Source organism: Macadamia integrifolia, chromosome 2 (genome assembly GCF_013358625.1).
Source record: "Macadamia integrifolia cultivar HAES 741 chromosome 2, SCU_Mint_v3, whole genome shotgun sequence".
Taxonomy (NCBI): domain Eukaryota; kingdom Viridiplantae; phylum Streptophyta; class Magnoliopsida; order Proteales; family Proteaceae; genus Macadamia; species Macadamia integrifolia.
The window spans coordinates 42,232,566-42,257,161 of record NC_056558.1 but is presented as its reverse complement, the minus strand read 5'-3'; the positions used below and the strand labels follow the sequence as shown (position 1 = coordinate 42,257,161).

The following is a 24,596-nucleotide window of genomic DNA, read 5'->3' as shown; positions in this document are numbered from 1 at the left end:
CTATTTTCTGCTGGCGTCAATTGGTTCTTTGTTTTCTGCTACTGATAATCAATTGCTGATGTTGTTGATAGATTGATTCTTTCCATGAGCTGCTGCCATACTGCTGAGCAAATAAATCTGTGCTGAAGTTTTGTTCGTGTTTTCGAATTTTGAATATGTCCGAATGGATTCTTGCTGCTAATTGAACATATGTTGAAAGTTTTTGCTGATTTTTGAAACAGAGTCGACCTGTTCCTATTGATTTCTGGTATTTGTTGGTTACCAGCCACCTTTCTTCCCTGGTTTTTCTGTCATGGTTATCAAAGGAAGAAGCTTGATTTCCGCTGCTCTTACTCTGCTCACGATCAGGTTTCCGTAAGTCGATGGGTTTCCTTCCTGGTTTTGCTTCTTTCATTATGGTTTCCATGACTATTGATTGGCTTTGTGAGGAAGAAGATGTCCTCATGTTATCTTCTTCTAATTTGCCTTTTTTTATTATTTTGAGTTTCTTTTATTATTTGAGTTCCCATAAATACCCCTTCAATTACTATTAAGTACTTGCCCTTATTTTACTTTCCATCTCCCTTTTTTAATGCTTCACTCCTATTGCCATAATTAATGCCCCCTCTTATTTACATCCTGCCTTATTTTATTGTGCTTCCAAGTTTACCCCTTCTTTGTTTTTTGGTTTTGCCTGTAGCTGAAATCGAATTATTACCGGAATTCCATTCCTACTTTTTCTTTACCAATTGTCAATTACCAAATTACCATTACTTCAATGGAATTGGGCTCTATTTCTCTTGGCTGGGTCCATAATTGGGTTCAAAACTGAGATTGCTTGGATTAATTACAGATCTGCCATTTTTTTGGCACATAGCACCCAATTTAGGGTCTTGGACCCCTAGATTGCATCATCAGTTTGGGTTACAATTTTTTGGAAAATTGGTACTGGCATAAAGATAATTTGCTACAGTGCGAGGGAGATTGGAATTTTTTTTTTACTCTTGACTATGGGATTATATGTACTGCTCATTCGTTGAGATGCTATTTATTGGACAATGTATGTCCACGTGTAATGCTACACGTGAGGGGGAGATTGGAGTTATTATCTACTCAATTGAAATTCTTATATTATCTGCTTTATTCTGATACTTATTACCTTGGCACCCTGATGCTGCTACTTGCTTACCCCGACGCTCGATACTGCTACTTGCTTACCTCGGCACTCGATGCTGCTACTTGCTTACCTCGGCACCCTGATGTTGCTACTTGTACCTCGGCACCTGATGCTGTTACTTGCTTACCCTGGCACCCGATGCTACTACTTGCTTACCCTGGCACCCGATGCTGCTACTTGCTTACCTCAGCACCCGATGCTACTACTTGCTTACCTCGGCACCCGATGCTGCTACTTGCTTACCTTGGCACCCTGATGTTGCTACTTGTACCTTGGCACCTGATGATGTACTTGCTTACCCCGGCACCCGATGCTGCAACTTAATACTCGGCAACCTGATGTTGCTTTTTGGTCCCCGATAACTTGATGTCGATATATGCTTATCCCCACAACCTGTTGTTGCTACTTCCTACCTACTACCTTCCTTCCTTGGGAAGCGCCTTTGATGCTACTGACTTTATGATGTGGATGATTGGAGTTCTCTGTGCTCTCTAGCGTCTACCACTACTACTCAAGACCGATGTTATGTTTAATTTTCTATTCTTGTTGCTCCAAGCTTATATGTATACTCTAGCTTGGAGGGGAGTGTTAAGATATGTACCACGATATGGGGAGTGTCCCTATCGTGGATGAGTTTTACTTCCTTGCTTTAGTTTATTTCTTTCCCTAGTTAGAATAGATCTCTACTTACTAATTAGGATAGACTTCCTATTTTATCTTGTTTGTGGCACAAGGACTTAGTTTCCTAATTTGATTGTACTACTTTGGTTGTTAATAAATATTGATGGTAGGGGGGACTGAGAAATACACTCGGCTGCTCCCCTCTTGCGGTCTCCCTTCTCTTCTTTTCTCTTAATCTCTTTCTCTCTGCTCTTACTTTCTCAAGTTACTGGTTACAAATCTTGGTTTTGTAACAAAGATAAACCTACGTTCATTTGCAGGCTTATATAGAAGCTTCTGAAGCTATGCTTGAAGATGATGTTGCTTCAAACAGAGCGATTGGCTCTCATGGAGCAAAAATTCTTAAAAGTCAGCTCAAAGGCTCCAAGAGGCTTTCTATTTTGACCCACTGTAACACTGGCAGGTTCAATAAATTTTCATAATAATTTTATATTCCTTGCATGCTCATTGGATCCCTGTCAAGGTTATGTATAGTAGGTTTTGATCTGGTTTTTATCCCTCTATTACAGCCTCGCAACGGCTGGATATGGTACAGCTCTTGGTGTTATTCGTGCAGTTCATGCTGAAGGAATGCTTGAAAGGGCCTTCTGTACAGAGACACGGCCATTTAACCAGGTGAAATAACTAGTCTCCACCTATTTCTGGTTTTGTTTGGCCTTATGGTAGAGATTGCCCAATCACATGTTAGCAGAATGATAACTTTGCTCTTGCAAAGACAATTGAGGGTTGGTGAACCTTCAGGATTGAGGAGGCGGTAGTTTTCAATTAACCCTAGATGTGTTCTGCTTTACAGTGTATCTTAGCAACCAGAACCTCCAATGCTAGTTGCTTTCAAGATGTGGACCCCCCCCCTTTTTGTGTTTGTGGAGGGTAACCTATGAAACTCACACCTTTTAACTTGGGATTACTAACAATATCTTGATAGAATACTATTTTTGGCTTGTATATTGCATGATATAGGGAAAACAATTGTTGAAGGATATAACATTTGAGAGAACACATCAAAACATGCATCCAGACCAACATTTGATAAGTTCAGTACAATGTGGAGGAATTTAGAAGAAATTTAGAAATTCAAAGGGGGGGGGGCGCTGGAGATAGGAAAGACAAAATTGTCAAAGAATTCAATCAAAGTGATTACAGAACATATCATAATAAACTAAAACTAAAGTAAAATGTAGACAAACTAGTTGCTACTACTCATAAAAAAAAATATGAATGAATTTAATAGCCCTAATAAAATTATTTACTTAATTTAAAAAATCGTTGGGTTTCCCTGAGTACCACTTAACTTAACCAAGCCTTTTCTCAACTAATGATCCCTGCGTACATCGATTCTGTTTTTCTATTCAACTCTATTTTTAAGGTCATGTTAGTTGTGTCAAGTCTATAGGCCATTCATGTCTTTTCTCACTACTTCCTGATGCAGTTGCACGATGGACTTAGAAAAAAAAAATCTTTTGATTTGATTTTCTTATGTTTTAGAAATAATTTCTTTTTAAATTAGCTAGCTTCTAATTTTAAAATAGTTTTTTTTCAAGTAGTTTCCATTAATTGTTTGATTTTTTTCCTTTATATTGGACATGTAAACGATGGAGAAGTTCAGTTTTTAGACTTGATGAATAGAAATTTGGTTGAAAATTTTTTTGGTTTTGAGACCATGGCTGCCAACCCCTTTTTTTCTCCCTCTTTGAAATCTTCTAATCTCTTCTTTTCCCTCTCCTATTTTCCTCTTTAGTTCTTCTTCTTCATCTCCATTACTTTCTTCTTTATTTCCCTTTTTTTTTTTCAACTGCTGGATACTGTTCATCGTCTCTGCTGGGCGGTGATACCTAACACAGAACAAGAAGCTTGATACACCTTGTCCATTACTGATTGACTCTGAAATTAAGGTCGAAGGTTGCTGCCTTGCAAGCGACCCAAACCCTATAGTATCAACTCCAAGGTCTTTCTCTGCTGTGAGAAATTAAACCTGCAACCATGCTGAAACCCTACTCCTCCGCCAGGTTCAGTTTGACTATTGAATGCTCCTCCTTCAATCAAGTTTTTGGGTGTCCAACAGAGGGATTCTAGAGGCTTGCTAGTGGAGAACCTTCGTCTGAAACCACAGCTTGAATCGTTCTCTTATGGCTGAGATTTCCTATTGATCGTAGGGCTGGGTCTATCGCCCACTGGTGTTCCATCGAGAAGAAGGTGGGCTCTTTGTTTTTTTACTAGTTAATTTATGTTTTTCCAGAATTGCCCCTCTCTCGCAATGAATTAGGCTCTGCCCCATATTTAGTGTGTGCTACCTATCCAATCCTCAACAGTTAATTTAAATCCCAGTTATGTCGTCTTTGTTTGACCAACTCATCTAGACATTAGGAAGTTTGTGGTTATTTACAACTCTGCCACTCTCTTTATAACTTTGGCTTAATTACAATACTGCCATTGCACCTTGGTTATTGAGTTCTCTTATTTGGGTGGGCTTTCAAGTGATCTAATTCTGACTTTTGGAACCCGGATCCACATCACTTCCCAAGTCACTGTATAGGATTCCAGCACCCTCACCTGGATCTGTTGAATACTCCTAGAATCAAGTGAAAAAAAAAAAGAAAGGGAATATATAAATCATTATGGTGCCACCCTTTTGTATATTGTTATTTTAAACACCTTCAGCCTCAGGCATGGCTCTTTGGAGTTTAGTCTGTACTATGTTATAGAAATAATTTTTAGGAGTCTGTCATGCTCACCTAAAAGGGAGAGTGCTTTATGAGCACTTTAGAGGGGCATCGGCAAACATAAGGAGATAAGGTTTTAACTAATTGATTGTTTTCTCCTCCAGATATTCCTGGTCTATAGTTGGGTTGTTGAAAATAAATATATATGTATCACATTCTGTGTCAATGGTTTAATTGCTGCAATCGGTCTGTAATAAGTTTTGTTGATTAAATAGAGAAAGCCGCTAAATTATTTTTGTTGTTGACTACTAACAAATATTTCTCTAGCATCCACCTCTCAACCCCTGCACATGGTTTAAAGTATCTCCGATACCGATACCGATACGATACCCTCCGATACGTATCTTAAATTTAGCCAATCGATACGATACACACCGATACGATACTTTGAATTTTTAAAATTCTTTCGTATCGAAATATATCCTACAATACATATCAATACAAATTGATATATGATACGATACGCACCAATATGTACCAATGCTCTATGGAAAATATAAAATCGAGGTGAAGTGTACGTATCGATATGTATCGGTACGTATCGACGAGTATCGGTATCAATCGGTATATATCGATACAGTAAGATACGTACAAATGCAGTGCACTACGGTCATATAATGACCAAGATAGATCAATTTTTAGAAAAATACGATTTTTTGAGGGGTTTTTGTTCCAAGTTACAACCAGCCATATTTCTCTCTAACTAGTAGAAATCAAGGTTGGGAATAAGGATTTTACATTTATGGGACAACTACGAACCTCAAATTTTTAATGCAATACCCTTAATTTAGTGTTTATGCATAATACATGTTATCAATAGTTTTTTTTAACAAATTTTTTTATGAAAAAGTGTTTCCTATCCATTTATGTGCGTATCATTAGCGTGTCTTAGCGTATTTCCGATACGGTACAATACCCTCTAATACTTATCTTAATTTTGGCCGACCGATACGGCGACCAATACCGATACTTTAATCCTGGCCCGGCATGTGTTATTTCTGTTCTCTTAAATGCCTCAATCCTTTTATGGTGTTATTATTGTTATGATGCCAATTATTAAGATGTTTGCTTGACCCTTATGGATCAGAACTTCTTGCAAGTGCACTGCAGTTCAAGGTGATTTAATTTTAATGGACACTGAAGAGACCAGATTGGATCACACCAACTCCATCTCATCGTACGGACCAGTCTAGATAGAACTATCAAGAGACCAACTAAACTGGGTAGCCTCAGATGGCACCTCATGCATTTGCAATGGTGATAGTCCGAACTCCAAAGCATCAAATTTTGAAATTGATGAAGGGGCACGTTATTGTTGGCTCCTTTAATTCTTTGAACACCTCAGATTTTTATCCTCCCTCCTCACCCCTGTTGATGCCTAAATGGTTTTGTAAAAACATCTCAGCTGTCATGGTTACTTTTGGACTGATTTGATTGTGAGAGCCAACTTAAGTAAGTTGATGTTATAATGGGGGAGGGAATATCTGAACTACATATGTTCTGAAATAATTCTATTCACTTCTCCTAACATGTTACTTGTGCATATTGTACTCAAAACTTGTTCCTTGAACAGCATTGCCGATATGTATGGCACATATTGTACTCCAAACTTGTTCTGGAATTTTGTTCCCAGAGTTTTGGGAATGATCAGACCAGGGGTGAGAGTAGGATCTATGTTCTCAGGGAGGAACGGAGTACTGATAAAAGCTTCATGCATCCGAGACTATAATTAATTTACGTCCTCGATCAATTTCAATCCCCTGTAGCAACTCATTGACTCTCTGTTTTCACTCTCCGTTGGACACTACCCTAAAAATTTTTTTCCTCGCTTTGTACTGCAGGGATCCAGGCTAACAGCATTTGAGTTGGTGCATGATAAGATACCTGCCACTCTTATAGCTGATTCTGCTGCTGCTGCATTAATGAAAGCTGGTAAAGTCAATGCTGTCATTGTTGGAGCTGATCGTGTGGCTGCAAATGGTATTTTTTTTATTTTTATTTTTAATTGAAGGAACCCAATGCAAATCTATTGATCTGCTTTGAGCCTAATACTGAGAAAGTGGTTTTAAATATTAGCATGGTGTGGTTTAACTGCAGGTGATACCGCTAATAAGATAGGAACATACAGCCTTGCTGTGTGTGCATTGCATCATGGCATTCCATTTTTTGTGGCTGCACCTATAACTTCTATTGATCTATCCCTAACCTCTGGACAAGAAATTGTTATAGAGGAAAGATCAGCAAATGAATTGTTGCGTTCACAGGGAGGACTTGGAGAGCAAGTGGCAGCATCCGGAATCTGTGTCTGGAACCCGGCTTTTGATGTTACCCCAGCTAGTCTCATAACTGCTATCATAACAGAAAAGGTTCTCTCTCTCTCTCTCTGCGCTCTGTTTGTGTGTGTGTGTGTGTGTTTTGGGGGCCATGTAAGTGTGATTGGTGTTCATATTAGGATCATTCGATGGAATCTCATAGTTTAATGATTTTCTCTATGTTTTGACCAGGGGGTAATCACAAAGACGGGCACTGAATTTTTTGACATCAAGGAATTTCCAAGGAAGGAACTTGGTCAAATTGCTGAATAAAGGTGCTCTTCACCTCAGTGGACGATGAGGCCTTACAAAAGTTTTTGATGTGGAGCTTGTACTTGTTACTTATTCTACATTATTAGCCTTCACTATTTTGCAACTTGGTCAGTATTTAGCTAATCTTATCAAAAGTAATAAGGTGAATGTACTCTTTCTTAACATAAATGAAAAACAATGGCACCCCCAACTTCCAGATGGGAGCCATTGGTGACTTGCTTCTTCCCTGTTTGCTACAATCACTTTCTGGTCTTTACCTGTCAACTTGCATTGGACGGACAGGCAAAAGTTTTCCTTCACCCGTTGAGAAAGGGAGAATCCTTTCGCCCTTCATCAGTGTGAAGTGGACCTCATGATAAGACTCTTGGGTTGTCATTGAGCTCCTTTCTCTATTGATGAAGTTGAAACCATCCTCCCCTCTTGCTACCTTATGCTACTGCCCATGATGAAGGAATTCTCTTTCACCTGCAACTCGGTCCCCACTTCTATCACTTCCTTTTTCATTGAAGCAACAGCTTAGATGACTTCTCGACCACCTCTTCATTCTCCAGTGGAAGACTGTACACTTTGTATTGTCACGTTCAATTCTTTTTCACATAATCTTATAGCTCCAGTATTTCTCAGGATTGTACTTCTGTTACGATTGATGGAATTTAAACATGAAAGATACGTTTCTACCATTTAAAAAAAAAAAAACTTGGAATGGGTTGGACTCTACTGATGAATTGTCATAAACCTTGCCACACAGCGATAGAAAGAGATAATTTCCACTTAAAAAATAAAATATGCTCTCTCCATTTATTGAGGGAGAGATGAGTAGTTGCTGATGAAACAATTTGGTTTGGCCCTGCTTTGGCTATCAAAATATGGCAGTTTCCCCGTCAAAGTTTTTGAAGAATGAGTTTTCATTTAGGGAGAGGGATGGGTATGCTAGCGGGTTACAATGGGATTAGGAATGCTAGCGGGATATTAGTCGTAGGATTTGTTCATCTTAAATATAACCGTTGGATGGAGGTAACAAATCCAAACTCTCACTCCACCGCTGTTACACCTTTTCTCTCACCCTGCCCCTGCAACTGGGTTGTGCTGCTGTTGCTCGAGAATCAGACCGTTGCAATGGCCCTCTCTTTGATTGACCATAATCCCCTTCAGTTTTTCATATCTTGGGCAGAATTGATCCTATTATTTGTGGGTTTTGTTTTGTTGGAAAGACGAAAGATGAAGAGAGAGCATCAAGAGAGTAGCGGCGGTAGTGCTGGTCCTAGTGGTGGACCTTATTCAATGGGGGCTGAGAGGGATATGGGGAAGATGAAGATGTGGGATGACCCACAGCAGCAAGACGCCGGAGTAGATGAACTTCTGGCCGTGTTGGATTACAAGGTCAAGTTGTCGGACATGGCAAAAGTAGCTTATGAGCAGCTGGAGATGGTCATCGGTCTTCAGTTTTCCATATCTAGGGCAGTATTGATCAGAGGGTATTATTAGTTTGGTTTTGGATTTGTCAATTTATTTCCAGATCTGCGGAATCAAACGAAGAAAAAAGATAATCGAGAGGGAAAACCCAGGTAGATTTTCTTGAAAACAGATCTCCTAAATCCATCAATGGCTGCTCAAAAGGAAGGGGGAGTTTCAAGAACAACTGCTCCTCCATGTCCCACGATTTCTCCGCCACCACGTTCTTCCTATGAGAATCTCTTCATCGGAGGAGCTGGTGCTAGTCCTGGTCCTATGACGCTTGTTTCTAATTTCTTCTCTGATAATGATCCTAAGTCGGATGTTCGGTCATTTTCTCAGCTTCTTGTTGGGGCTATGGGTTCGTTGGTGGCGGTTATGAGGTTCCGACCAAGCTTGTTTGATAATACGTGGTTGGAGGGGGCACCAACGGCGACGAATGTGATGTTGTTGAAGACTCACTGTTCGCAGGTCTCTTAGAGACAAATGTGGAGAAGTAAAAGAAGTGATATTGTAGAGCGTGAGTGATGGGAATGTTATGTTAGACAATGAGTATTAAGGGATGAGATTGCTTATGTTTCATCTAACGATCAAGATTTACTAGCATTCCTAATTCCATTGTAACATGCTAGCATTGCCTGGCCTTTTCCCTTTCCCATTTATTTGATAAAGAATGTCCAAATAATGTTGAGATGTTAGGAGTTATAGAGTTATACCGCTTGGTGGGTAACCATCCTCCTTGAGTTGATTCCGGTGAGCCCTTAAAAATAAAAAAAGGCATTTGAAGCATAGTTTGGTCTCGAGAACCCGGCAAAGACAAGTACACTAGCGCCTTAAGCTATTTGATATAGTATAGCCTTGGAGACTAGTTGTGCCAACTAGCGTGAGGGTAAAGCCCCTTTATGAGTAAGGCAGCACGGCTTAACTGCTTTTTTGAGAGATTTCGGCACCGTTGGAAATTCTTGAAAGAATTCATTGCTATTTTAATGGTTAAAGTGTTTTACATTGGTTAGCTCAAGCCTTTGGTGCTTTTACATATTTGAGGAGCTCTCTCCATCTGATACATTAAGGTAATAGGTTTTTTGATTTGATCCTCTAAGTAGAATAAGAATCAAATCTAACATTGAGGCTATAAAGTAGGTTCTCTCTGCTTCAGTAGTGCAAAGTCTATCTATGCAATGTATCCAATGTAGAAGCAAAGTCTGTTTATGTACAAAATGATCGATCCCCTTAAGTTTGAGGGGTACGTAGACAGATTGAAATGGAAATTAAGTTCAGCAGAAAACAAACATGATCCCATGAGAAGAAAAATAATAAAGATTAAGCATGAATCTATGTAGAAAGCTAATCAGACATTTTCTCATAAAAAGAAGGGAAAAAAATGAAATATATATATATATAAGAAAAATGTTTTTGGAGTTTTTTCATTATTTGAGAACGAAAAAATGGAATAAAGTGTTTGGTGCATTTATGGTGTGTTTTTTTTTTTTAAACAAAAAGTGAAAAAAAAAAAAAAGAAGCTAGAAATGAGAATTGATGGAATGACAAAAGGTAATTCAGTCGTTCTAGTTTCGTTAAAAAAAAAAAACATTTTGATACAGAAACTGAAATTTTCATTTTGTACACGAAACGTCATTACCAAGCGCAGCCTAAAAAGAAAAGTATTGTCATTATGTCCAACAAATTTTTAAGCACAATTGTTTGGACTCGTTGGACCATTAGCTCACAACAAGAAGATTCTTAAATTCCACCAAACAGACCTCGAGGATCTCGATCATTCCAACAACTCTCTTCAATTTGTCTCCAACTAAGCACAAACACGCTGCCTCAGTGGTCACAATACATGTGTCTAATTGGAGGGAAATTACAAGATGAATCTTTGGAGAGGATCCCAAAACCCTCTCTTGAAAGGTCAATTCAGATGCTGCTGCTTTTAAGGGAAGAAACCAAAGGGGCAGGGGTGTGGTTTTCAGGGACAGTGCATATGGATTCATAGCTGCCAAGACTAAGCCTTGGAGCCATGTGAGTATCTATTGAGACCTGAGAGTGAGGAAAGAAGGTACTGAGACAACCCTTTGATGGGGGTTGAAATCGTCTGCAATTCCGATCTCTTACAATTCCGTGCAATACCACCTTCAGGCGATGACACGTGTATTGATACTAATACAATGGTCCAGATCTGGTACAACTAATAAAACATTAAATCAATGAAGAGGTATTTAAATCAGATCTGGACCATTGTATTGGTATCAATACACGTGTCACCGCCTGAAGGTGGTATTGCATGGAATTGTACAAGATCGGAATTGCAGACGATTTTTTTCCAAGATGGGCTCCATAAAGAAGGATAGGGGACAAGATTGAAGGTGGTGTTAGCCACCACACTGTTCACGTTGAAATTTGTAGCACTTTGAACGATAGTTCGGGTTCGTAGTTCATGGTACGCTGATTGGGGAACATGAGAATGACCAATCAATGCCTAATAAGGGAAGAGAGAAGAAATAGAGTGCTTACAGCTTATGGTTGAAGAGAATGCGCAAGGAGGTCAGCGGATCAACTCCTCTCACATGGGTGTGTGGGTTCATATTTGGTGCGTCTCTCCCTTCTTCCTATCATTTCTATCTTCTCTCTAGTGTGCTTAAGTAAAGTCCCATTGATCGTAATCTGGATTCAGATCACTCCCAGTTGATTATGATCTGATTCAAATTTATTATAATTGGTTAGAAATCGATCAAAATTGATTAGATTCTGCCTAGAAAAGCAATTAAATCTACCGAAATGAATCCGCTAGTAATGAAAGAAAAGTACAAATATCAATAGAGGGAAATTTCTTACGAGACCAAACCCAATAGTAGCCTATGACAAACCATAAACGACTGAAACTGAGAAATTCCTTAATGATTTGATTTTCGATTGATCAAATAATAAATTAAAATTGATCCAACTAGAGTAAATCGACCTATTGACACTCTTATCTAATATAAAAGAAAAAGAGAACCGTAAAAGGCACTGTTGTTGATGTTTCCACGTGGCCTCCTATTAGTCCCTATGTTAGTGCAGTAGCCATGCCGCCTTTTTTAGAACCATCTCTGTATTGAAAAAAAAAAAAGGATTTATGTGGGGACTGTTGGGGTTGTGCCTAGGCACATGTGAGCGAAATGATCCCCCCTTATGGAAAGCAATAATGTTGCTGCCTCATTGGCCTATATGTCAGTGCAAACTGTACTTGTGGACAAAGAACTTTTCTCCATAGAAAAAGGAAAAGGAGCATAAAAGTCAGCATGGCTTCTATGCGTAGACACAAAGAACGCCAAAATGATTGCTCCATGGATTCGACTCCTCTCCAATTAGTGGTCCAAGGACTAGGGGATCGAACACTCATCCTAATACATGGTGCGAGTATCTGCATGTCATCCCAGTCCTTAACTGGGTGCCCAATTAGTTGGAGAGTATCTTTTTCCCCACCCTAGCCCTCATAAAAAGTGAAAAATTCCACCTTCTTGATATTTCCATGTACATTGCCCCTCGTGATGGCATAGGAACCACACTGCTTTCTTAGGAAACCTCTCCTAAAGAAAACCAACACAAACCGGATCGAACCCACCAAATCTTTCCTTCTTTTTTTTGTAGAACCCACCAAATCGGAAATATTGAATTCGAAAGTGTTGAAATTACCAAATTTTATTTAAAATTCTTTGTCCCCCCTCCCCATTATAGAGCCTCCCTGAGTCCCCACGCCCAGAGGGACTGCAATCCTGCAAGTGGGAATACTGAGACACTGCGTTACTCCAGTCCGAGAGGTTCCCTTTTGAATCTGAAAATAGAGAAAAGAAAAGGAGGAAGAGAGAGGAGAAGCAAAAAGTTTTCAAAAGCGTTTATTCCTATTCTTACCTTCTCTTTTTCTTTTACTTTTCCTTCTCCCACTCTGTTTTTTTGGGCCGTCAAAGATCTTTTACTGTGGCATATGTTACTCCGTTTTTGAATACCAATCTTAAATTTTTGATTCCTTCCAAAAGGAAAATTTCATCTTTTTCCTTCTTCAAGACATCATTTTATCATTGTGTGAACGATTATACCAATCTCTCACAGTATTTCTTATGCTTCTATTTGATTCCTAATCAGTTCCTCGTCCGATTTGGTGTTATAGCGCTGGAGAACCTGCGAACGTTCTTCTTTTCCAAAATTTTCTGTAAGATTATTGTGTTCTTGTCTAAAGTTGAGTGCTGTGGGATTCTTGTATTTGTTTTCCCCTTTTTTTCAAATGAGAATTTCTCTGTCATTTGGGTCTGTCCAAAAATCTTTCTTTTTCGATCCGAAATATCCAGTTTTTTTCCCTGTTAGATAGTGAAGTAACAGAGGAGATGGTTTCTGATTTTGAGTAATATTGCCGTGAAGTTTGCTCCTTCGATTCTTTGCTAAAATATGAAAAATTATTGTGCAATTTGGTTCGTGCATTGAAAATTGAAAATCTTTTGGATTTGTTTTTTCTTATCTTCTTAATGAGATGTTGAAGGGAGAGATTTTGTTTTTGGAAATGGCTCAGTCTTTCTACACAATCTGCGCGCAAAGTTCCGGTGAAGCTTTGAGAATTAATCATGGCTGGCAGCAAAGTTGAAGTAATCAACAGCAAGGGCTGTTCGAGGCTATTTGTTGGGATTTCCTCTTCTTTCCGTTGGTCGCAAACCTTCGAGCCAATGTCCCCAACTTCCTCTGTTATGTCTCAGATCGACGTTCGAGCCAGTGGTCCTTTCGCTGGTCTGGTTATATGTGTCACTGGGCTATCCAAAGGTACGCAATTAATCATCATGCTTTAAATTTTATTCGATTTCGAGGTGTAGACGATGTTTGTAATGCTAGCTTTTCGCTTCAAGTTTGTGATCTCGGAGGGCAAGCTTCAGTTTTCTTCTCTCTTCCCCCACCCCTTCCCTTCTTTTTCGAGCTTCAGTTAATCATGCTTTGAATGCCTATACTGTATATGCTGAAGGACAAGTCCAGAGGGTAGATAGTTGGGGATCTTTGGGTGCACTGGACCACCCTTTTGAATGAAGTTAAGCATCCAATCTATAATATTCTTTGGTTCATCAGAGGAATATATTTCACATACTGAACCAAATTATATGAAGCTGGGACTCTTCAGTGGGTACCATCAAGATGATGGATCCTATCCCCTCCAGATCTTCCTGATGTTGAAGGGAGAAGCTGAAGTGACTATAGGATTCCTCTTTATGTATTTCTTATACCATGATGTTTGGAAAGGAAATCTTTTTCAGTTCTAATTTTGTCTGTTCCACTTATATGACATAATTCATATATTTTGTTTCTATGTTATATTATGCTTGTTTGAAAATTTCTGTTGTTGTTGTGCTGTTTAATTTTCTTTTATTCAAGTAATTGAAAAACCGATTAATTCATGTATATGCTTTGTATTGTGACAGAAGCGAGGAAGCAGGTCATGGATGCCACAGAGAAATTAGGTGGTCAATACAGTCGCTGTTTGCATCCAAAATGTACACACCTGGTTGTCCAGATATCCTACCACAAAACAACTGTTGGACGAGACTCATAGTTGTTGCATTAGTATGAGAAGAAGTTGCCTTACCTTTAGGCATAGCAGATATGCAAGTTCTTAAGTACAACAGGTTCTAACCTAGGGTCTACTGGACCAGATATTACCACTTAGTCTTTGAGTGGCCTCATATAATGGAAAATAGTCAAAACAGTTTATGTTCTAGTTAGTTGTTTAAAAGACTAGGTCACAGTAACTGTTTCCTCGTTCTTTGATGGTTTCCACTTTTCTGTTGTTTGAACAATTTGTGGTTGGGCAAAGTTGTCCTATCCTCTGCTATGAGTGGTGTTGTTTAGGCTAGCTTTACTTCCTAAGTGGGTGGCCAGTGTCTTCCTGTACTGTTACTTGTGGTAGAGGACATTGGCTACCCAAAGAAAAGAGGGTAAAAAACAAAAGAAAAAAAGTTATAGGAATACCTTCATAAGTGGTACCTACCTTCAGCTGGGCTAAATTTTCCCTGCTGAGGTATTGAAAAAGAATGCATCTTCTGCTTTTTTTTCTGTACTTAATATGTGGTTTCTTATAAAAGGACCTTTGTTAGCGCTTAACCCTATTTACAGCTTCAGTGGACGAAAGTTTGAGCATGCTCTAAAGCATGGATTGGGAAATGGCCTATTTGTTGTCACCTTGGGATGGTTCATGGACAGTGTCAAGAGGAATGGTGAGTACTGAAATTTTATTGCTTCTTATAAATATTACAATACCTGCTACATTTTTAAATTGAGATTCAGGACATCAGTTAAATTTCCCAAACAATCAGACCGATCACTTAGTATACCATGTAATGAGTATAGATTGTGAAAACTTATATGGTTGTTGGCAAACAATACTTGGATGCTAATAACTCATGCCTGTATTCAGATGGTCAATACCAATATTTACCGTTTGGTGAAGTATTCCAGTTTGTGTAGTTATTGGGCTATGGCCAATCAAAGAGATGTCCTATGATCAGGTCTTGATCAGTTGACCACTTACCCCTTTTATGGGTATACATGCTGTATAAATTTCTTCTTTGAAAGTTATCTTGAATTCTCTACTGAAATGGTCTATCGTGGGTAGATACGACTTGGATCAGTTGACTAGACAAACTACTTATCAGTATAGTGTGTAGACGTTGTCTATCTATATCTCTTGCCTTGATGACATTTTCAAAGAACCTTACTCTAACCTCAACCATTATCAAGAGTTCATTGTGGAGTTGGTTTTATTTCTCTTGGTAAGTAATTAATATTAGGAAACTATGAGAGCTAAATTATTTCATTTCTTCTGCAATGGCTCACATGTGCTGCAGTGAGGCTGAGTGAATCACTTTACAGTGTTAAAACTGTTGGAGAAAGTGGTTTACAAACGGAGGAGTTGAATCGGCCTCTAGGGTTCACTGGCACCAAGAATACTTGTCTGCCTGTTGGTGTGCATGATGATGCTAAGCAATATGGCACCACTCTGCAACCACATCCGTACTTTGTTGGGAAGGAGAATAATAAGAGCGGGAAAGCAGTTCTTTCCAGTCATTCCATATTCATCGATTCAGATATTTCAGCAGAACTGCAAAGTAAGGTAGAATCTGTGTTACACTTGTTCGGTAATATTTGGTGTTCCATTGCAACCTAGTGGTCACGGGTTCTAGTTAGGAAACAGCTTCTCTGTAAATCAGGGGTAAGGCTGCGTACATTATGACCCTCCCCAGATGCCATAGTAGTAGGAGCCTCGTGCACTGGGTACACACTTTCCTTTAGAATGCAAATGGTACCCTAATCCAGTAGTTGTGGAAGACCTGCATTGACGTCTCACATTCTGTTGCTCAACCCCCACCAGTCAAAAAGATTTAACTTCTCTCTGAAAGTATATTGTGAAAGAAGGTGCTACATTTGAGGATCACTGGTTCATTTGTGACAGGTTGTTGAGACAGCTACTCAAGAAGGGGCTACAATTGTAGATCGCTGGTTTGTTGGTTGCCGTGCAAGTCATGTGGTGTGCGAAGGAACTACTGTTCAGAGATATCTTGGCCACACTGATAACATTGTTACAGTAAGTAGGAACTACATTTGTTTTCTTGTAAAACCTTATTTCTCTACTGATTGAGAAAGTAATCTAGGATGGTCGGCATAAAATTCAGTCTTGTCTTGGTAGCCTTTATGCAACATTAAACGAACTTGGATTGTCGTAAGTGTCCCTTATAGCTTGACTAGCTCGACTCTGACCATCATTAAAATTGTTATCTATGAATTGTTTCAGCCATTGTGGATTCTGAAAACGACAAAGGAGAAAAATAAGCAAAGGCTCGTGCACATGTCTGCTGATTTAGCTAGGCAGGTTGGCATGATCCTGGAGAATTTTCAGAACCTTATCTCTGGGAAGGTATTTCTGATCTTTTGTTCAGATGCAATGTGATTGTTACATGCTTACTGGATTTTGAAATGAATAGTTTGATAAATTTTAGTTGCTACATTTGCTTATATGTTTACCTCTCTATCTCTCTCTTTATAGACAGAACAGTTGGTTTGACTATAGTTATCAGAAAAAGAAAAATAGTAGGCTTGAATGTCCCTAAACTTCTGCTATTAGAGTGATTACCTCAGTTTTAGTCTCCAGTTGGAGATGAATAACATCGAAAAATGTACACTTGTGAATAATCCCTCCACCACTGGTTCTCATGTAGGAAATCCTGTAAATAATGCTATGTAAAGTGTGTATCTTGGCCACTATTTTATCATGAGGTCACTTTTTCCTTCAAATTATTGACAAAATTTGAATTATTTGACTCTCAATCTCAATCTTGAGGAATGGTGATAATTTGAAAAGTGGAGAATCTTGATGAAGGTATAGTATTGAATATTGATACAACAGGTTTTTGCTCTTAACCCCAAATTGAATAAAAAGCTAATGGGAAAAATAACGTGTAACATATTAGGTTAATTTGGTCCTATTCTTGTCAAACATGCCATTTCTATTGTTAAGTTACGCTGTAATAAATTAAGAGTAGCGTAGGTAAAGTGAATATGCTGGAGTGAGAATCTATGCACAGACGGGAACCTTGTCTTTTTCTTTTTCTGCTTTTTATTCTTCTTCTGTTCCACTCTATCAAGAGGAACTTTTTCTGTTGATTTATAAACACTTAATGGCTTTATCATTACTTCAACCCAATGTCGTCTTTGACCTGCACATTGTCCTTTCAACACCTTCAATTTGCTCTGTGTTGTTACTGACTGGTGCAGTCATTGGTCTTCAACTTGCTTCAGGAAGCAAACAGGGTTGGTGCCTGTCAAGATCCACTGAATGCACAACTAGCACAAAAGAAAATTGTAGAAAACCCTGAGGAAAGACGGAAGATTGTTAACTTGGCAAAAGTTGGGGTTAGAAATCGTCGTGGCTGTCATATGCAGGTAAGTAGTAGGTGATATTTTCTTGCATGGAGCAGTGATTTATCTGTGCTTGTTCCTTTACACCCAATCATGATATCTACAGAATAAGAGGTTTTGTTGTACATATTGAACATGTTAGGTTATATGCCATGTTTTTTGTTAATAAGGTTCATTTGCCAACTTGTTATATGGAAATGGTATTTAGATACTCAGAAAATGTACAACTCTGGCAATGGGAGGGGAGGTGGCACCGTCTTATGTTTCGCTATTCTTGGTTCATATGCTATCCAACTTTAGAGTTACCCAGCGGTAAAGTCAACCTAACAGATGATCCTAAATTCGTAAACATCAAATCATCACATAAAGGGAGCCAGGGGTTGGTGTGGGCTCCAGAAAAGTGGTTTTGCATTATTTTATGATCTTATTGTGGCGATGATTATGGCATTGGTTGATGGTCTAAGTTGGAGAAAACAAAGGAAAGTCCATCGCCTAATACATGCCAACCATGTTTAATGACTGACATTGACAAGGGGAATGTGGGAAATAATCTTCCTGCACCTCTCTTCTGAATTAGAATTCGACATTTGTTTATTGTTTGTCGTTGTCAACCTCCACTAGAGTATATCTTCTGTGCATTGATGATTCATATGTCCAGCACTTTTTTGTGCCTCTCTTTACAGACATTTCAAGCCCCGATACGCCCGATTGCTCCAAGCAGCCTTCTGGATTCAATCTGCTGGTCAATATCTGAGCCAACTTCAACTGCTTGTATTTATACAGATTCTTCTGGTTTTGAGGGTGTAAGTGACCAAGATACTTCTGTGTTCTTTGAAGCAAGAGGGGGTGGAAGGGATCCAGAAGCTTCGTTTGAAAACCTCTCCCGTCCGCTCAGAGAAAGGTTGTTGTCTCCCTTTGTTTGATTTTAGATAAAGAGTTTCACTTGAAGATTTGGTGCATTTGATGGGACTTGCTATTTCTGTTGTATCATTTAGAAGATCTATACAAAAAATCTTGACCTTATCATTCTACAATGAGTAGTGTATTAATAAACCAATGAGGGGCCATTGCTTGGAGCAATGGTAAAATGTTCGAGTTGCCAGGGAAAATGCCCAGTTTGATTCTTGAGAGTGGCCACTTTGTGCGAAAAATGCCAATGCTTAGGAATGTCTCCTCCAAACTGAGCCCTCTCAGGATCCCACATAGGTGGGACCAACATGGATTAATGGCCCTATGTTTTATGGATTGAATTGTGCCAATCACCTTAATGGGTCTTCTTTTTCTGTTGGAACCTCTACTTTGTGCATCCACAGTCTTTTTTGCACATGTTTTTCATCTTTATGATCATACTTGATGACTATATTTGATTTATTTTTCTGTTAGTTTCTGATTTTTAAACCTGAGGCTTTTTCTTTTCTAACTGCTTTTGTTTTCTTAAATTCACTGGCTGGTTGCAGTGAAAAGGCAGAGTTGATATTTAAAAATCACTTTCTTACGATTCTGTTTCCAGTCGACCGATTTGGTGAGATGGGTCCTTCTTCCAGAACGTACTTCAGCGATAAAGGTTTTTCATGTTTTCAGGTGTTGGATCATATCTATGCATTTTATCAGGTATGAGTTTTGCAGGGTTTTCTCTTTCCATTCTAATATTTATAATCTGATATATAACCTTCTCTTGTTATTAAAACAGAAAAGGGATCAGCTTGTATTTTCAACTTGCAACTAGCTTGTCCTTGATACTATCCCAGTGCTGTATCTACCTCGTGTAACTTGTGTTCAACATATATACTTGAATCTTAAACTTCCCTTCAAACTTTTAAACTGTTTGTTTGACAAATTAAGCTGGTCCATTCATCGCTCATTTGCAGACATGACACATTATTTGAAAAATATGTTATGTATTTTCAAATACCCTGAAAGTTTGTGTTTTATAACCTGGCTGTATGATTCATGAACAATTTCCATGGTACTTCATTTTCTTGCCCTTTTTTTTTTTTTTTCTATCATTGGGTTCATGAATAATACATGAAAATATATAATTTTTTTTTCCCACTGATCATAGCATATTATACCCAAACAAATCCCACACAATATTTTCTGTGTCCCCAGGTTTACCATAATACCCACTAGCTGGGCCATTTTCATGAGTAAATCACATTCTTCCTGATGATCTTGTATTGCTGCCACAATTTTTTTATAATAATCAAATTAAAGTTTAAGATAATTCATTGGTTTAGCTTTTGACTAATCCAAGAGATGGACTATTTGATTGGATGAGAGATGTTTCATGATTCCTGTGTCTTCTATAATTTTTTTTTTTTGCTAATGAGGAACCTCTTGAACCTGCCTTGTTTTACGGTTCAGGCCCAAGGGTAAACCTCGGTTACACACAGCCACACCTAGCATGTGTCTTCTATATAATTATGCATACTTATCTGCAGGAAAACATGTCATCAGATGAAATAGATGTTGCAATTCATACGGACTCTAGGTATGCTGATCAGCTTCGAATGGTCTATGCCAGCCGAGAGACAGTAGAACACGGTTATGTGCGATTCAAGCGGATTGATTTTCTGGGGAGTCGTAAAAGCTTTGAAATGTTGAAGCGTGTTAGTGGGGATAACAACAGCAATGTGTATGAGCTGTTGGTCAGAGCTTGAGATCTTTGTAAATGTCATTGTCTTCCCATTTCTGGAGACTGATGCAAGACTGATTAGAAGCTCCAGCCCCAGAGCATTGGATGGAAGTCCTGTGTTCATTTTTACCATAACAAAGAAGTCGGAAGGAGTTTATACCTGAAATTTGGTGTAGATAATTGAGTTACTCAAATATGGTAAAGTGTCATTCCACAGTATCTCTTAATAGTGCATTTGGTGAGGGTGCTGATCATTTCACCTCTCTTCTTGATAATGTCATAATGGTGATCTTCTTCCTGCCAATGAAGAATGCATGTAGAACTTTCATTTCATCTTAAAAAAAACTGAGGCATTTTCTGACCTCCATTCCACATCTCCACTTTGGACATAAAGGATATGAATACACATTGAATGAAACAAGGGCACCAGTTCAGAAAATTTTGCTAGATATCCTGGTTCAGCTGCACCCCTTATCCCTAACTGGGTGGTCTGTTAAGGTAATTTTCTTTTGAAGTTTCCCATCTTTGATTTATAACTGCGGCTTAGACTAAAGAAGAATATTTTCACCCATTCTTGATGATCAAAAGTGCTTAGCTGCAGGTAGAGTTGCAAATAGTATGTATTTGATGTATTGGAGCCTATCAAAATTGGAGTTGCGATTGCATTTGGGGAGTCTTCTTGAGCATAAAGTGCTTACTTGCCTTCTTCGAAAGCTGCCCAAATCTCAGAACGTCAGTTGTGCGTGTAGGTAATTTTGTGATCTTAAACCTAGTTAAGGACTAAAGGTGGATGGGTGTTACAATGTATTTTTCACTCTTTCTACTCTGTTCCCTTTTTTTCTGCATTTGGTTTTGGGAGAATGCTGTTGGAAGTGTGTTATTATTCAATAGTTCAAATGTTTTTATTAACCAATAATAATAGTTTTTCACTAAGGAGTGATTTGTTGGATAGACAGTCTGGATGCTGTGGATAATTGCAATATTGAAGGGATGAGTATGGATTCAACTGTCCATATATATAGACTTTAGATAACGTGTCATCATCCTCCCAAAATTGAAAAAAGGCTGCACATAAACATTCAGATAGATACTTTTATGGTCTTACATATATTTTCTTTACTTGTCGTCTCTTGTAGAACATAACATTCAAGAAATTGTTGAAGCAGCTTTGTCTGCTCTTCCATTAAAGGTTCCTTTACTTAGGTGTGTTTGGTATGCATTCTCAAAATAGAGTTTGGTTCTACAGGCACTTTGAAGTGAGAAAACAGATAAGAATCAGATTTCAGAATGCGTTTTAGACCTAGAATCTATCCAAGAATTTATACCACACGATCTTAATTCTTGTTAAAACGAGCATGATTAATCAAAGACGAAAGGAGAATGAAATGCTAGATGTTTTGTTGGTCTTCACACCATGCAGTCACAGAGTGGGACTTCCTTTTTTTTTTTTTTTGGGGGGGGGGGGGGGGGTGGGGGAGTAACCAATGTGTTTGGGCTAGTTTATGTGCCCCTCGACTAATCCTCAGAAAAACTAGCGCTTGGGCTAGTTTATATGTACCTCGACTAATCCTCGGAAAGACTAGCGCAGCAATCCATTATCATGCTCTCCACTTAAATTGTAGATTCATATAGTACAGATCCCCGGTTTAGTCCATGACAGAAAAACATAAACATCCTTGCATAACAAGACAACCATGGATGTGAATAACTGTATTGGATAGGGCGTATGGCCAATTTGTATCAGTATTAGCTTTGCCCAATATCGAATAATTACCAATATATATCCAGTCCGATATTAGTGGAATGATTCTTATTTGGGACAAATCTATCAAAAAAAAAAAAAAAATTATAGAAATTGAGAGCAAAATCAGCCAATAATTATCAATATCATTCGAGACCAATATGGACCCTGACACCGAAATTCATAGCAATGAAGACAATAGGAATCCAATGTTTTCAAGGGAGAGAGGCTTTTAATGGAAATATATGTTCAAAAATTGATATGACTTACTGTGGTTTGTTCTCTCAAGTTGGACATTACACTTTGGTACGAGAACGATCCGAATTGATCTTCAATTCCCTTTTTTATTGCATGATCAGGATCCTTGCTATACCCATATTTTTGCTAGGTTTTCGGTCAATATCGCATGTGTCTCACATCACTAGATAGTGCTTAGAATCAGCTTTCCAATGACATATTGCACATTGAATTCTAACTGACTATTTGAAAGATAAAACATTCGGAAGTTGACCAAAAATCAAAGTTTTAGATTTTATTTCAAACAATCTATGAGTGCCATATACTGCCCAACATCCCTTTTCCAAAAAATCATCTCTTTTGGACAAACTCCTCTCATTTTAATCCCACGTTGGAAATAAGTGAGAAGTTGTTCCCTTTTCCAACCTTATAAATACAAGCTCCATTCCCCACGTTCCATGAGTGCCTAAATTTTGGAGAAGGAATGGCATATTAATATTTTGGTTAATTCCCTCGACATTATTCCAAGTGAGATAATTATTTTCTCCTTGGTGTAAATATTTTAAACAATTTAACTACTCTATGAATTAATAGCATATTAGATTTGATTTAAATTAATAGGTTCAATTTTTTTTTTTTTTTTAGAATTAGTAGATTCAATTTGGTGCCGCCATCTCCTATACATTGGCTGAAGTTTGAAACCCCATCCTCCATCTTCTGTTCTTTGTAAGAACCTAGCCGCCGCCACCACCATCACACTCTTTATGACCGACGAACCCTGTGTGTCTTTCTCTAACCCATTTCTTGGTGAAACTCCGACTGCCGCAGCACCACCAGCTCCATCGATGCCTTCGGCAGCAGCAGCGGTAGCTCCGGCGAGATTCCATCTTCTTTAGTTGAAGGTGCAATGGTGCCGAGGCTGCTACTGTCCTCTCAATCCCCTTCTTATCCCTTCTTCTCCATTCTTTTCCTTGGCCGAAAGTAGATTTCTCCCCCACAGTTTCCCCTTCTTCTCCGATCAGGACAGTATAGATGTTTTTGGCCGAAGCCCATCTAGCCCCTTCTCTTTTCTTCTACTATCTCATTTTATTTGTTTTATTTGTTTTATTTATGGTGCTTTGGTCTTCTTCTTCTTATTTTTCGATCCTTTCGGAGTTAAGAGTTTTTTCTTATCATGAGAGGAGACGAGTTGAGAAAGAGATTTTGAGGTCGGGGTTTCAACTTCTTTTCTGGAACAGAGCCTCTTGGTTTTGGTGGGGAAAAGAAGATTCTCTCTCTCTCTCTTATGTTCTTCCCAATTTTTTTGGGGGGTTCCGTCTCTAGTATATCTGATTCGCTGCTGCCCCTGTTTTCCCTGTAACCTTGAGGCAAAACCATTCCCCGGGGTGGTTTGGATGGAAGCTGCCATGAGTTTAGTTGAGATAGATCTCCTCTTTTATGGTTCTATCAGTTTCGGATTTCCATTCCGATCAAGTTGATTTTCGGATCTTCATTTGATGAACCATTTCATTTCTCATATCTAATCTGTCTTTATTTATTTATTTTTTCCAGAACAAATGGACGTCGGTGCAAATATGCAACAGGTGCTTGATGCCATTAATAAAATGAATGGGCGTCTAGATAATTTGGAGTCCAACATCAATGGGTGGTTGAAAGAAATAGAAGGGAGATTGAAGAATTTGGTTGATTATAATGAATTTGCAAGGATCAACAACTCAAAAGCCCAAGATCGTGAAATCATTGTATGACCATCAAACAGTGAAGGAAATATTCCATCCAACGCTTCTAAGACGTGGTTCGACTTGAGTATGATTCTTCGTAGCACCTCAGCTATGATCGATGAGCTGCTCCAATTCTACGGATTACCAGTTGGAGGAACTGAAACTGAAAAGCTTGCACGAATTGGTGAGTTCATAGGCTTCCTTCCTATAGGCTTCATATTATAAGGGAGAATTTTTTGACCTTTTTTTTTTTTTTTTTGGTTTCTTACTTTATTTGCTCTTGGGTTGACTCTAAAAACCATTAATCATTTGAAGAATCTGCATTTTTGGAGGTCCCTATTTGTTCTTTCTCTGCCGCAATTCTCCTCTTTCGTTTTCATTCTCAGGTGGTATTAGATTGTAAGAAAGATATGGGCTATTAATTTTAAGTGGAATACATCAAACCTGACCTTTTTAACACTTGAAGTATTCTAAGAAAATGAGTGCAAACAATAGAGTGAGAAACTCACCTCATGAGATAGATTTATGGGTGATAGTAATCTACAAAGGCTGTCAAATTGTTGGAAGTATGGTTCTGATTAAAAAATTCTGGTTACACATGCAATTCATAGGATCCGGCTCAAATAATTTTAATCTATTAACTTTGTCCATTCATTCCATCTCCTCAAACAACCGTTGGATCTGAAATGTACCACGTGTCCATGTTGGAGAACTCGTAAGCTTCAGTCCTTGGACACCCTCCT

General features: G+C 38.5%; 2 protein-coding genes across 6 annotated transcripts in view; both read left to right on the top strand.

The window, feature by feature from the left end:
- Positions 1-7,365, top strand: part of LOC122066139 (methylthioribose-1-phosphate isomerase) — a 9,871-nt gene extending 2,506 nt beyond the window's left edge. Inside the window, exons 6-10 of the mRNA XM_042629968.1 lie at positions 2,098-2,240; positions 2,347-2,452; positions 6,399-6,537; positions 6,655-6,923; positions 7,062-7,365. Of these exons, the coding sequence (XP_042485902.1) occupies positions 2,098-2,240; positions 2,347-2,452; positions 6,399-6,537; positions 6,655-6,923; positions 7,062-7,142 (738 nt within the window). The 3' untranslated portion in view covers positions 7,143-7,365. The remainder of the gene's footprint in view (positions 1-2,097; positions 2,241-2,346; positions 2,453-6,398; positions 6,538-6,654; positions 6,924-7,061) is intronic.
- A 4,955-nt stretch (positions 7,366-12,320) lies between these two features.
- On the top strand, positions 12,321-24,188 carry LOC122066108. Of its 5 annotated transcripts, none has more exons than XM_042629936.1 (12): positions 12,322-13,382; positions 14,030-14,121; positions 14,719-14,821; positions 15,452-15,717; positions 16,057-16,188; positions 16,396-16,518; positions 17,400-17,543; positions 18,203-18,420; positions 18,977-19,130; positions 19,961-20,652; positions 20,756-20,903; positions 23,684-24,188. In XM_042629936.1, exons 1-10 carry the CDS (start codon positions 13,190-13,192, stop codon positions 20,177-20,179), a joined length of 1,644 nt encoding a protein of 547 aa, XP_042485870.1. In that variant the 5' UTR covers positions 12,322-13,189; the 3' UTR covers positions 20,180-20,652; positions 20,756-20,903; positions 23,684-24,188. The 5 variants fall into 5 exon arrangements, with proteins under 5 accessions (XP_042485890.1, XP_042485870.1, XP_042485876.1 ...); XM_042629931.1 differs by lacking the exon at positions 23,684-24,188 and having other exon boundaries at positions 12,323-12,783; positions 13,138-13,382; positions 20,756-21,103; XM_042629956.1 differs by lacking the exon at positions 23,684-24,188 and having other exon boundaries at positions 12,321-13,382; positions 14,033-14,121; positions 20,756-21,103.
- Positions 24,189-24,596: the final 408 nt, after the last annotated feature.